Source organism: Calliphora vicina, chromosome 2 (assembly GCF_958450345.1).
Source record: "Calliphora vicina chromosome 2, idCalVici1.1, whole genome shotgun sequence".
Lineage (NCBI taxonomy): Eukaryota > Metazoa > Arthropoda > Insecta > Diptera > Calliphoridae > Calliphora > Calliphora vicina.
The window spans coordinates 137,890,742-137,904,893 of NC_088781.1; the positions used below are offsets into that span (position 1 = coordinate 137,890,742).

The following is a 14,152-nucleotide window of genomic DNA, read 5'->3' on the forward strand; positions in this document are numbered from 1 at the left end:
TTTTTTTAGTACTAAGTTGTTTGATAACAATTTGCTAAGTACTTATTTATTATACCCACCATTATTAAATTTCTTAATACTTTAAGAGCTTTATAGAAGTTAAAATTTTATTGGTACAAAATTAATACTATAAAATATTGTACTAAATAATTTTAGTACTAAAGAAATTTAATTTAAAATAAAAATTTTAACTTATTTTTAGTATTAATTTATTAGAATTAAATTGTTTAGAGCCATTCATTTTAGCACTAAACAACTGCAAACAAAAGATTTTGTACTAAAATTAATTAGTTCCAAATCTGTTTAGTACTAAATTTTTTACTACTACATTTTTTAGTACATTATTTGGTTTTTTGTGCTACTATTTTTTCATACTAGCTTATTTAGTACCAATATTGTTTAATTAAAATATTTTTACAATAAAATTTTTATTTGGGTACTAAATTTTTTAGAATTAAATTTTTTTAGTACTAAATTTTTGTAAAACTAATTTTTTTTTAGTACTAAAATTATTAATACTAATTAAAAAAAATAAATTTTCTACTATATCAGTAGTAATAAATTGTTTAGTACCAGAATAAATAAATAAATTTTTTGTACTAAAATATTTAGTACACAGTGTTTTATTATGTAGAAATTTATTTTGGTACTAAATTTTTTAGAATTAAATTTTTTAGTACTAAATTTTTGTAAAACTAATGTTTTTTAGTACTAAAATTATTAATACTAATTAAAAAAATTAAAAATTATTTTTTTTAGTACCAGAATAAATAAATAAATTTTTTGTACTAAAATATTTAGTACACAATGTTTTGTTATGTAGAACATTTTTATTTTGGTACGTACTAATATTTTTTACTTTTTATAGTACTAAATTAGTATGTAGTATTTTTTTCTAGTACTAGAATTTTATCTGATTTTTTATGTACTAAAATATTTCGTACATAAATTGGTAGTACTAAAATTATTTAATAATAATTTTTTTTAGTACTAAATTTTATTGAAAAGTAATAAGTTAATTGGTAACAATTAGCTTAGTACTTAATTATTATACCCACAATTAAAAAAATATTTGTCGTAGAACCAAAAAGTATATATAAATATCCTGGATCCTCACAAGTATCTAAGAGGTTCGTCCGTCTACTCTATTTTATGTATATCAAACAAAAAAACTAAAATTTTGTGAAAATAAGCAAATTAACTTAATTGTGCATAAATTCGAAAATAATTCATATATTTTTTTGATTGATATCTCATTTTGTTACTATTACATGTGGCTTTGCAATAAAGTAATAAATCTGAACAATTTCTGCCCTTTTAAATTTTTTATGATTTTTTTAAAACAAAAAAAATAAATATTTTCACATAGAAAATATATTTTTTGCTTCAATTTGTTATTATAACTCCGAAACTACTGAGTCGATTGAAATGCAATATATATATGAAAATTTCTACATAACATGGGAAAAATGTTTTCAAAATTCAATCAATCGAAAGAAGAATATTAACTACTCAATTTTATGTATATTAAAGAAAAAACTAAAATTTAGTGAAAATGAGCGAATTCACTTAATTGTGCATATATTCGAAAAGAATAAATCGATATTTATGATCGATATTTTATTTTGTTTCCATTACATGTGGCTTTGCGATAAAGGAATAAATCTGAACAATTTCTGCCGTTTTCGATTTTTCATGATTTTTTAAAACAAAAAAAATTGCTATTTTCACTTAAAAAATATATTTTTTCTTAAATTTCTTATTATAACTCCGAAACTTCTGAGTCTATTGAAACACAATATATAAACGGATTAAGTTTAATAATGTACTAAAAATCCGTTGATAGAGAAAAGTTTAATTTCTAACATCTGTCAATTTAACAAGGCGTCGTCGGTGGATATTCAATTAAAAATTCTTTGAAATTCAATTCCAAATCAGTGTCACTGAAAGTGATTATCAAAATTAATGTCCATCTGCATATAGAACAACAACTTGTATCATACTTTCAATATCAGGCAAAATCTTTGAATTTTCTACTCCAATAAAACTTGAATTACAGTGACCATAATATTTTACAAAAACTTGTAAAAGTTTTAAAACGCATTATTCTTAATACATTATCCACATCAAATCTGCAACATATTGGAAAATATCACATATAAAATCCCCTGATTCCGAAAGACTTTACAAATCGCCGATCGTGATGTTGGTTTTAAACTGCTGGTAGGGATTGAGAAGATACATATTATGCAATATTGACCTCAATTCACGAGCGACTGCTCTCATGCCTATTCGAATAATTTGTTCTGTTAAAATTTCGCCATTTGCGTACCATTTGCTTCCCAATCGAAGTACTTTTCGCCTAATGTTCAGTTTAGAATGATCTGGTTTTGTCCAGCAGAGTAACATTTGATTTGTGTGATGCGAGCTGTTATAGATCTTATTCTCATTATGGAGAATATGTAGCTAAAATTGGAATTGACTTTTTGAAAGCTAGAAAAGTGAAATTCTCTGTATTTTCCCTAAATTTTTTAAATGATATTCTCTAAATTGTTTTGTTGTGTTTTATGAAAGTATGTTTTAGTTTAATTATAATTTATAATTATTTCAGTTAATACTTAATATATTTCATTGGGTTAAACACTTAAATAACATTAATTTACTGTAAATTAATTTATAATTTATTCGTTTGGTTTAACTTACTTTGCAAAAATTCACTAAAACATTTAATTTAATTTAATATAATTTAATCCTCAATGTTTTATACTAAATATTTACACACAACATTATTTGACTCTTTTGAGTGCTTTTTCCTTTTTTTGTTTTTTTTTTTGCTAAGTTTTAAAACTAAATTCCTAGATTTTAAGGACATTCAAAGTCGTTTGGTTTTATTTACATAAATTTATGATAAAATTTTAAAAATTCCTCAAATTTAAAACTAATCATTAAGTCGCTTTACTTTCATTTATTTTACTAAGTATTTTCATAACGTATTTTAACAACATTTTAAATAATAAATGTTTTTTACTTAATTTAATTTTAGGTTCATTTCGACGAGCTACGAGATCGCTATATATACAATTTCTTTCTTTCTTTTTGAGTTTTTTTTTATTTTTAATACTTTTTTTTGTGTATTTTTGGTTTATTAAATAAAAACTTAATAGAATTATTTTGTTAAAAAAAACTTAATGGAAATAAATATTTAACAATTTTAGTTTTTTTTAAATATTTTTTCAAGTATAATGAAAAATATATAGGTACAAAATGTTTGTACAAAAGTTTTCTTTTTTTATTATATTATTTTGTAATTGTGTTTGAAATCATTAGGTTTTTTTATAGCAAAATTGTTTAATAAATTATCTACACTTAATTCATAATATAACTACATCTTTTATAATTATCTTTTCTTTATTTTTTTCTATTTCAACTTAATTTTAGTAGATTTTTTTCGTTTTTTTTTTAAATTTATTTTATACTTAGTTTTTAGATTAAATTTATTTGTCTAAAAACTAAAATTTTAATTAAAAATTTACCTATCACGTAAAGGAAATTGACACGTTTTTTCATGTATGATGATCGTGTGTATCTGGAATAAAGGAAGCAAATTTTAAAATCATTTATTAGTAAATAGTCAGGAAATTAGTAAATAACAGAGACATGTCCACACAAAATAGATACAAGTACAAGTACAATAGCCAGTTGGAAATAATTGGAACATTTGACATAGACTAGACATAGACTAGACATAGACTAGACATAGACTAGACATAGACTAGACATAGACTAGACATAGACTAGACATAGACTAGACATAGACTAGACATAGACTAGACATAGACTAGACATAGACTAGACATAGACTAGACATAGACTAGACATAGACTAGACATAGACTAGACATAGACTAGACATAGACTAGACATAGACTAGACATAGACTAGACATAGACTAGACATAGACTAGACATAGACTAGACATAGACTAGACATAGACTAGACATAGACTAGACATAGACTAGACATAGACTAGACATAGACTAGACATAGACTAGACATAGACTAGACATAGACTAGACATAGACTAGACATAGACTAGACATAGACTAGACATAGACTAGACATAGACTAGACATAGACTAGACATAGACTAGACATAGACTAGACATAGACTAGACATAGACTAGACATAGACTAGACATAGACTAGACATAGACTAGACATAGACTAGACATAGACTAGACATAGACTAGACATAGACTAGACATAGACTAGACATAGACTAGACATAGACTAGACATAGACTAGACATAGACTAGACATAGACTAGACATAGACTAGACATAGACTAGACATAGACTAGACATAGACTAGACATAGACTAGACATAGACTAGACATAGACTAGACATAGACTAGACATAGACTAGACATAGACTAGACATAGACTAGACATAGACTAGACATAGACTAGACATAGACTAGACATAGACTAGACATAGACTAGACATAGACTAGACATAGACTAGACATAGACTAGACATAGACTAGACATAGACTAGACATAGACTAGACATAGACTAGACATAGACTAGACATAGACTAGACATAGACTAGACATAGACTAGACATAGACTAGACATAGACTAGACATAGACTAGACATAGACTAGACATAGACTAGACATAGACTAGACATAGACTAGACATAGACTAGACATAGACTAGACATAGACTAGACATAGACTAGACATAGACTAGACATAGACTAGACATAGACTAGACATAGACTAGACATAGACTAGACATAGACTAGACATAGACTAGACATAGACTAGACATAGACTAGACATAGACTAGACATAGACTAGACATAGACTAGACATAGACTAGACATAGACTAGACATAGACTAGACATAGACTAGACATAGACTAGACATAGACTAGACATAGACTAGACATAGACTAGACATAGACTAGACATAGACTAGACATAGACTAGACATAGACTAGACATAGACTAGACATAGACTAGACATAGACTAGACATAGACTAGACATAGACTAGACATAGACTAGACATAGACTAGACATAGACTAGACATAGACTAGACATAGACTAGACATAGACTAGACATAGACTAGACATAGACTAGACATAGACTAGACATAGACTAGACATAGACTAGACATAGACTAGACATAGACTAGACATAGACTAGACATAGACTAGACATAGACTAGACATAGACTAGACATAGACTAGACATAGACTAGACATAGACTAGACATAGACTAGACATAGACTAGACATAGACTAGACATAGACTAGACATAGACTAGACATAGACTAGACATAGACTAGACATAGACTAGACATAGACTAGACATAGACTAGACATAGACTAGACATAGACTAGACATAGACTAGACATAGACTAGACATAGACTAGACATAGACTAGACATAGACTAGACATAGACTAGACATAGACTAGACATAGACTAGACATAGACTAGACATAGACTAGACATAGACTAGACATAGACTAGACATAGACTAGACATAGACTAGACATAGACTAGACATAGACTAGACATAGACTAGACATAGACTAGACATAGACTAGACATAGACTAGACATAGACTAGACATAGACTAGACATAGACTAGACATAGACTAGACATAGACTAGACATAGACTAGACATAGACTAGACATAGACTAGACATAGACTAGACATAGACTAGACATAGACTAGACATAGACTAGACATAGACTAGACATAGACTAGACATAGACTAGACATAGACTAGACATAGACTAGACATAGACTAGACATAGACTAGACATAGACTAGACATAGACTAGACATAGACTAGACATAGACTAGACATAGACTAGACATAGACTAGACATAGACTAGACATAGACTAGACATAGACTAGACATAGACTAGACATAGACTAGACATAGACTAGACATAGACTAGACATAGACTAGACATAGACTAGACATAGACTAGACATAGACTAGACATAGACTAGACATAGACTAGACATAGACTAGACATAGACTAGACATAGACTAGACATAGACTAGACATAGACTAGACATAGACTAGACATAGACTAGACATAGACTAGACATAGACTAGACATAGACTAGACATAGACTAGACATAGACTAGACATAGACTAGACATAGACTAGACATAGACTAGACATAGACTAGACATAGACTAGACATAGACTAGACATAGACTAGACATAGACTAGACATAGACTAGACATAGACTAGACATAGACTAGACATAGACTAGACATAGACTAGACATAGACTAGACATAGACTAGACATAGACTAGACATAGACTAGACATAGACTAGACATAGACTAGACATAGACTAGACATAGACTAGACATAGACTAGACATAGACTAGACATAGACTAGACATAGACTAGACATAGACTAGACATAGACTAGACATAGACTAGACATAGACTAGACATAGACTAGACATAGACTAGACATAGACTAGACATAGACTAGACATAGACTAAGTCTTTTTTGTGTAATTTACCAACTGGTTGTTTTTTATTGTTGCAGATATTGCAATAATTTTACTGTTTAAAATTGAGTGTTCAAGTGTGTAATAAAGTGCTTTTTATTGTTTACATTAAATATAGAGTTTTTGTGGTGAAATATGTGGAAATGAGTGTTTGCTATTTTTAAATGTGTTTTATTTAATAAATAGCTGTAAATAAGTTTTAAGTTGTGATTTAAAGATTTTTATTAATTTATGGCAATTATTTGGTTTTAAAAACCTTTATATAAAAAGTTTAGTAGAAAGTTAAAATTTTCTTTAAAATATTTTTCTTACTTTAAGTTAAAATATCTGTTCTGAAGTGTTAGGTAAAATGAGTTAAAGTATGTTTTTAGGAAAGCTTGTTTAGTTGGCTTTAAGTTTCTGTAATTTCATTAAAATTGATTTAAAATTATTAGAGTTAGAGCTTTAATTGTAATATGAGTCATAATTAATATTAATCATACGCCATGATAATTGAAATTTTTAAACTTTGATAAAAATTTGTTGGTGGAGAAATGTGAGGTGATTTTTTTTTTAATTGTTTACAGAAATTTAATAAGATATAGAATCTGTTGTGAAGTAAAATTTTTCTTTTTAAAAAAAAAAACTATAAAATTTAGGATTTGTAGTGTTTTAAAGCAATTTGCTGTATATTTATTAGTGCTTGTACATAATAAACATTTACACAAAAAGCTTTGGTTTAAATGATATTACCGAGTCCCACAAAAATTGCCAAAATTTCTAAAATAAAATAAAGAAAAAAAAATTAATTATTTTTAAAATAAAATTTAAACTAAATGAAGGAAAATTTATTTTGTTTATAAAATAATAAAATCAAGTTAGTAATTTAAACTACATTAAACCCATTAAGCCATTTTTGTTTAAAGCTGTTCATTATGGTTTCTTTGGTTTGCGTGGCCTCATACAACCAACCACAACATACAACATTGATTTAGTCCAAAAGCCAGCAGGAGTAAAATTAAAAAGGAAGTTTTGTTTTTTTTTTCAAAATATATACAAAAATAAATATGTTAAAATAGGTGGAGGAGTAAAGCTTCAAATTTTGCTTTTTTGCCAATTAGAATAACAATAATGTGCGAAAGAAAATTTTGGGAATTCCTACCCTTTACAATTTTGTAGCAAAAACAAAAGAGGAGCAGATTTATTTCATTTGTTTAAGTGGAGAAAACTTTAAGGCCAATTGTGAAAGCTGCTAAAGGACCAACATAAACAAGCAACTGATGTTTAAAAATGACACCTCCTGGTTTTCCCCATTTAAAACTCAGGCGACAACCATTGTTATTAGCAGCCAGATACGTTTTTCATAGATAATTATCAGAAAATTCGAATGTCGATGATTGACTGGCAGCTCGCGAGCGTGATGATGGTGTTGCTGTAGTTGTTGTTGTGGTTAATTGCGAATAGCCGCCACCCATGCAAGTGGCACTATCAAAATCCGATACTGAGGTCGTTGTCATGCCCTCCGGCTGTATCAGTGGTTGCAGAGCCGAATCACGTTTGCTATTTTTTCGACTTGTTGTACGATATACAACTGGTGTGGATGCTGCTGCTGCGGCTGCTGTTGTTTTTGTATAACAAGAAGATTGTCGTTGTAACGATTTTCTCATTAATAGGGGGGTTGTAATGTTAGTGGTAGTTGAGGATGTTGTTGCTGCTGCTGTTGCAGTCAGTATTTGTTGAAAATTTGTTTTTAATGATATTGATGTAAATGTTGTTGACGAGCATGATGATGTTAATGTTGTAATTGTTGTTGGTGGTAATGGGTATGATGATGAGTTGGTTGGTAATGTAAATGTTGCTACTTGTATTTGAGGTTTAACTAAAAAATGCAAATGATGATGTTGTGTTGATGACGTTGACGTTTTAAGGCAGTCAGTGTTGATAAAATGTTAATGAAGTAGTGGTAGATGTTTTGGTAAATGTTTCTTTTTTTTTTGTTTAATATAAACTCTTATTTTTAACCCTTGTTATATTTTTTTATTGTATAGGTTTTGAAACCTTACTTACCTTGTGTTATTGCTAGTGTTGCGGCGGGTGTTAGATGTGAGGACGTTGCAGTGGAATGTACCGATAATGAGGTACTAGTGGCTGCTGTGGCGGCGGGTATTTGCTGTTGTTGCATATGTGAATTACTACTACTGCCTGCGGCTGTCATGCCACAGCCATTGGCTTCTGAGGTTTTCATTTGTGATTCTCGTTCCACTAAACGTTGCCGTAGTAAGCGGATTTTTTCCTCTTTCTGTAAAGAAGCACACATAGATACAATGGAAAATTTAAAATTTAACAAATATTTTTTCAATATAAAATGTTAAAAATGTTAAATTTAATTGTTGTTATAGCTTTTTAAATATATTTAAAAGAAATATTACATTTTTTAAAATAATTAAAAAAAAAAATTTAATTTTGAGTAATTTTTTTTCTCAAAGAAATTCGTTGCCAAGAGTTTTATTTTGAATTGTAATGAAGGACAGGGATGTTATCTTTTTGAATACCAAATTTTAGTAAAATCACACAAATACTGTTCATTTTATGGAAGAAAACACAAACTAAGTCATAATTAATATTAATCATACGTCTGGCTGTACCAAATATTTAAAATCACTGTAAAAGGCTGATATTTTATTAAAAATTAACAAATTTTTAGTAAATCAAATACACAAATAGAAGTTGTTGAAATATGAAAATACGTCAAAGTAAAATAAGTTTCTAGAAATAATTTCAACCTCAAAGAAATTACAAAAATTCCTCTAAGAGAAATTTATATTATTAAAATATTATGTAAAGGTAAGCTAAAATTGTTTAGTGATGATTGTTCTTATAGATTTTTATTAAATTTAACATAAATATCGCAACTTTTAAAATAATTAAAAAAATTATTTAAATTTTGAATGATTTTTTTCTTAACGAAATTCTTCGCATGAGTAATAGTTTGAATTATAATTATAACGCTATGCTGTTTTCTATCCCAAATCCAAGTTTGAGTTAAATCGTACAAAAACTGTTGAATTTATAGAAGAAAACACAAAATAAGTCATAATTAATATTAATCATACGTCTGGCTGTACCAAATATTTAAAATCACTGTAAAAGGCTGATATTTTATTAAAAATTAACAAATTTTTAGTTAATCAAATAGCTAAATAGCAGTTATTGAAATTTTAAAATACATCAAAGTAAAATAATTGCTAGAAATAATTTCAATCTCAAAGAAATTTGTAAAATTCCTCTAAGAGAAATTTATATTATTAAAATATTATGTAAAGGTAAGCTAAAATTGTTTAATGATGATTGTTCTTATAGATTTTTTTTTTAAATAATAAAAAAAAAATTATAAAAAAAATATTTAAATTTTGAATAATTTTTTTCTTAACGAAATTCTTGACATGAGTAATAGTTTGAATTATAATTATAACGGTAAGCTGTTTTCTATCCGAAATCCAAGTTTGAGTTAAATCGTACAAAAACTGTTGAATTTATAGAAGAAAACACAAACTAAGTCATAATTAATATTAATCATACGTCTGGCTGTACCAAATATTTAAAATCACTATAAAAGGCTGATATTTTATTAAAAATTAACAAATTTTTAGTTAAACAAATGCATAAATAGTAGTTGTTGAAATTTTAAATCACATGGAAGTAAATTAAGCTGCTAGAAATAATTTCTACCTCAAAGAAATTTGAAATATTCCTCTTAATAATTTTCTGTTATTCAAATATTAAACTAACTACTTAAATAAAATTTTTATTAAAATTGTTGTTATAGATTTTTAATACATTCAAAAGAATTATCATAACTTTTAAAATAATTAAAAAAAAAATCTTAAAAAAAAAATTTTAAATTTTGAATAAATTTTTTCTTAAAGAAATTCTTCGCCATGAGTTTTAGTTTGTATTGTAGTGAAACACTGGGATGTTTTCTATCACAATACCAAATTTGAGTAAAATCCAACAAAATCCGATAAATTTATAGAAGAAACCAAAAACGAAGTCATAATTAATATTAATCATACGTCTGGTTATACCGAAAATTTAAAATCACTGTAAAACCTGAGTTTTTGTTAAAACTTAAAAATTGTTTAGTAAATCGAATACATAAACAGCAGTTTTTTAAATTTATAATCATTTAAGAGTAAAATTAACTGCTAGAAATTATTTCTACCTCAAAGAAATTAAAAAAAAAATCCTCTAAATAAGACAAATTTATTTTATTGAATTATTGTGTAAAGTTAAATTGAAACATTTTAAATGATTGTTGTTATAGATTTTTAATACATTTAACAGATATATCATAACATTTAAAACAAAATTCTCTAAAAATATTAAAATTTTGAATAATTTTTTTCTTAAAGAAATTCTTTGCCATGAGTTTTAGTATAAATCATAATCAAGGACTGGAATGTTTTCTTTCATAACACCAAATTTGAGCTAAATCACACAAAAACTGTTGAGATTACAGAAGAAAAAACAGACTAAGTCATTGTTAAATAAACAATTTTAAAATTTTAACAAATTTTTTCTTAAGGAAATCGTTTGCTATGAAACACAATTGAGGTTTTTCATAACGTTGAAAATGTTTTCTTTATAAATCTCAAATTTTACTAAAATTGCTTAAAAATCTAGAAGTTACAGAGGAATATTTAAAATAAGTCATAATAAATATTAATCATACGTCAGGATATACCGAAATTTAAAAAGTGCAAAAAAGTGCTTATAAAAAGGGATTTTGTTTTTAAATTTAGTTTAGATTTTCAAGAAATAATACAGAATATAAAATAAAGCAATATTTCCAGCTTCAAAATTTTTAAATTTTTAAAAATTTATCTTCAGAAAAATATGAAAAGTTAAAAATTTTATTTAAATCGAAATATCTTTAAAAACATTAATTTCTGTAAGAATGTTGTTTAAATTTAATTAACTATCTTGATATCTCGAGGACATATTTTTTTGTTATTTGAAAATTTTCAAAATTTTAATCATGTTTTCTGTTAAAGAAAGTTTTTCCGAAAAGTTGTGCAAATGATTGCAATTGTAGACCATGATGTTAGCTTTAAGTATCTAAGGTTTTACCTCAATAACTTAAAAACGATTGAAGATAGAGAGGAAATTGCAAAATAAGTCAGAATTAATATCAATCATACGTCAGGGTATACCAGAATTTCAAAGGTGTGTAAAAGTGCTTTTAAATAAAATTTGTTAATGGATTTTTTTAGAAATAGATAATTACGTTTTCTTTAAATTAAATTAATGAAAATGTTATAAATGTTGCTTTTATAAAATCATTAATTTAATCAACTTTTAATTTTTGTAGTAAATTTTTAATAAAAAATATAATTTTTTTTCTTACTTGAGCTATCAGTCGTTGTAATTCTTCATTTTCCGTTACCAGCTTTTGATAACGTTCTTCATCTTCTTTCGATATACCCGAATCGGGATTATATTTCGATTCAGCTTTATCCTTAGGATGGCGTATAACTTCAATAACCTTTGAGAGAAAAAGAAATTAAACAAAATACAAAGTGAAAATAAATTAAAGTTGCCGCTTTTAAAATAATTACATTTATTTTTATTTTATTTTTTGTATTTCACTTACCTTTGGCACAAATATCAGCAACATGCTTAAGAAACAACAAAATATCACAGCCAATGCCACAAATGCATATGAAGCATCCTGTTGTGAGGCGATGACCATACCCACTGGTGCCGTAATTAAACACAACACCACCACATTGTAAATGCTCATGCCCACATAACGCGAATCGTTTATTTGCTTAACTTTTATTGAGCGCGTTTCGTAAGCCAGAAAAAGGCCAAAGACCAATATTAAACCCTTGTAACCATAAACAAGGCCTGCAATGAAACACAAAGGGAAATTGTGTAAATAATTAATTAAAAACTTAATGGCTATTTGCTTTTGCCAGCAATAAAACACCTACCCAGCCACATGGAATTCTTTTCACTCTCACAATGCTCCAACTCTGGACGTATTTTAATATCATCAGTCGTTGAAATGGGATCTTCTAAAGGAAATGTTTCTAAAATCCTTTGTAACGGATCAAATATTTGCCAGGCTAATAGGAGTATTAAATCTACGGAAAGTAAGCCGGTAACCATGGAATAAAGTTTCCAAGGTTCAACTTTTTTCTAAGGAAAATTTAAAGAAATATGAAAAAAAACAAAATTTGTTAATAAGAAAAACAAATTTTAAGGGAGTTTTGAGTACATAATAAGTGAGCCCTAAAAGCATAGTTAGTATATGTGAGAAAGCTTTAAGTATTAGCTTTAGTTTAGCTCTTGTTGAAAGTACATATGTTAGTAGTTGACGAAGTTATAGGGTTTTTTGTTAATTAAGTGGTAATTAATATTAATCATATGTATGAGTATTCTACAATTACTTAATGTTAGTTTAAAAGAATATATATAAATAAAATTTATTTATTTTCTTTGTTTTGCAATAAACCTAAAATGGGCTACAAGATAGAGTTAAATCATTTGCTGATTTATTTAAAATCAACAAAATATTTTTAAATTTTTTTTGAAAAAAAAAAAATATTTTAAATCTGGACAAATTTAAGATATATATATTAAAGAATATTGTCTGCTTATACTTTTGCAAGAAAGCTTCCAGTGTTGGCTTTAGTTTAGCTTTTGTTGAAAGGAAATCGTTAAAGAATTAAAGAAGTTATGGATATTTTGGTAAATAAGCTATAATTAATATTAATCATACGTCTGAGTGTTCTTAAATTAGTTAATGTTAATTTATAAAAATATATACAAAACTATAATATTTATTTGTTAGTTTTTTGATTATACTTAAATCAGGGCTACAAGATGAAGTAAACACATTCTGCAATTTATAAAAAGAAAAGCATTTTTTTTTTAAATTTTTTTTAAAAAAAAAATAATAATTTTTGAAAATTCAAAATTATTTATTAAGCAATTTTATCTATATTACTATGAATAACAACTTATTTTATTTCATTTTAGAAAATGTTAAATGTTTTTGGTTATTAGTAGTTTTTAGTTATTTTTTAATAAGTATTACCAAAGGAGCATACTTTTGAAGCGATTTTGAGAACATATTAGGTCAGTTCTGAAAGCAAGTTTAATAAGTTTTAGAAGTTCTTAAATGTTAGCTTTAATTTGGCTTTTGTTGATACAAATTCTTTTGAGATTTGAAGAAGTTATAGGGATTTTTGTAAATTAAATAATAATTAATATTAATCATACGTCTAAGGGTTCTTAAATTACTTCAAGTTAATTTATAAAAATATATACAAAACTATATTATTTATTTGTTAGTTTTTTGATTATACCAAAAATGGGCTACAAGGTGTAGTAAAATTATTTTGCGATTTATTAAAAGAAAAGTATTTTTCGGAAAATTTTGCAAAATTAAAAAAAAAAAAAAATTTTAAATTAAAAAAAAAACATTTATTATGTAATTTTATCAATATTGCTTCGAATATCGACTTTCAGAATATGTTAAATGTTTTTGGTCATTTGTAATTTTAATTAATTTTTTATAAAAACTACAAAAGTAACA

The 14,152-nt window shown here is 26.4% G+C and overlaps 1 protein-coding gene across 1 annotated transcript in view; it reads right to left on the minus strand.

Moving 5' to 3' along the window:
* Positions 1–3,476: 3,476 nt before the first annotated feature.
* Positions 3,477–14,152, minus strand: part of GABA-B-R1 (gamma-aminobutyric acid type B receptor subunit 1) — a 279,241-nt gene continuing 268,565 nt past the window's right edge. The window contains exons 12-16 of the mRNA XM_065500985.1: positions 12,543–12,750; positions 12,200–12,456; positions 11,954–12,091; positions 8,614–8,845; positions 3,477–3,586 (exon numbers count right to left, since the gene is read on the minus strand). Coding sequence (XP_065357057.1) covers positions 3,564–3,586; positions 8,614–8,845; positions 11,954–12,091; positions 12,200–12,456; positions 12,543–12,750 — 858 coding nt within the window. The 3' untranslated portion in view covers positions 3,477–3,563. The remainder of the gene's footprint in view (positions 3,587–8,613; positions 8,846–11,953; positions 12,092–12,199; positions 12,457–12,542; positions 12,751–14,152) is intronic.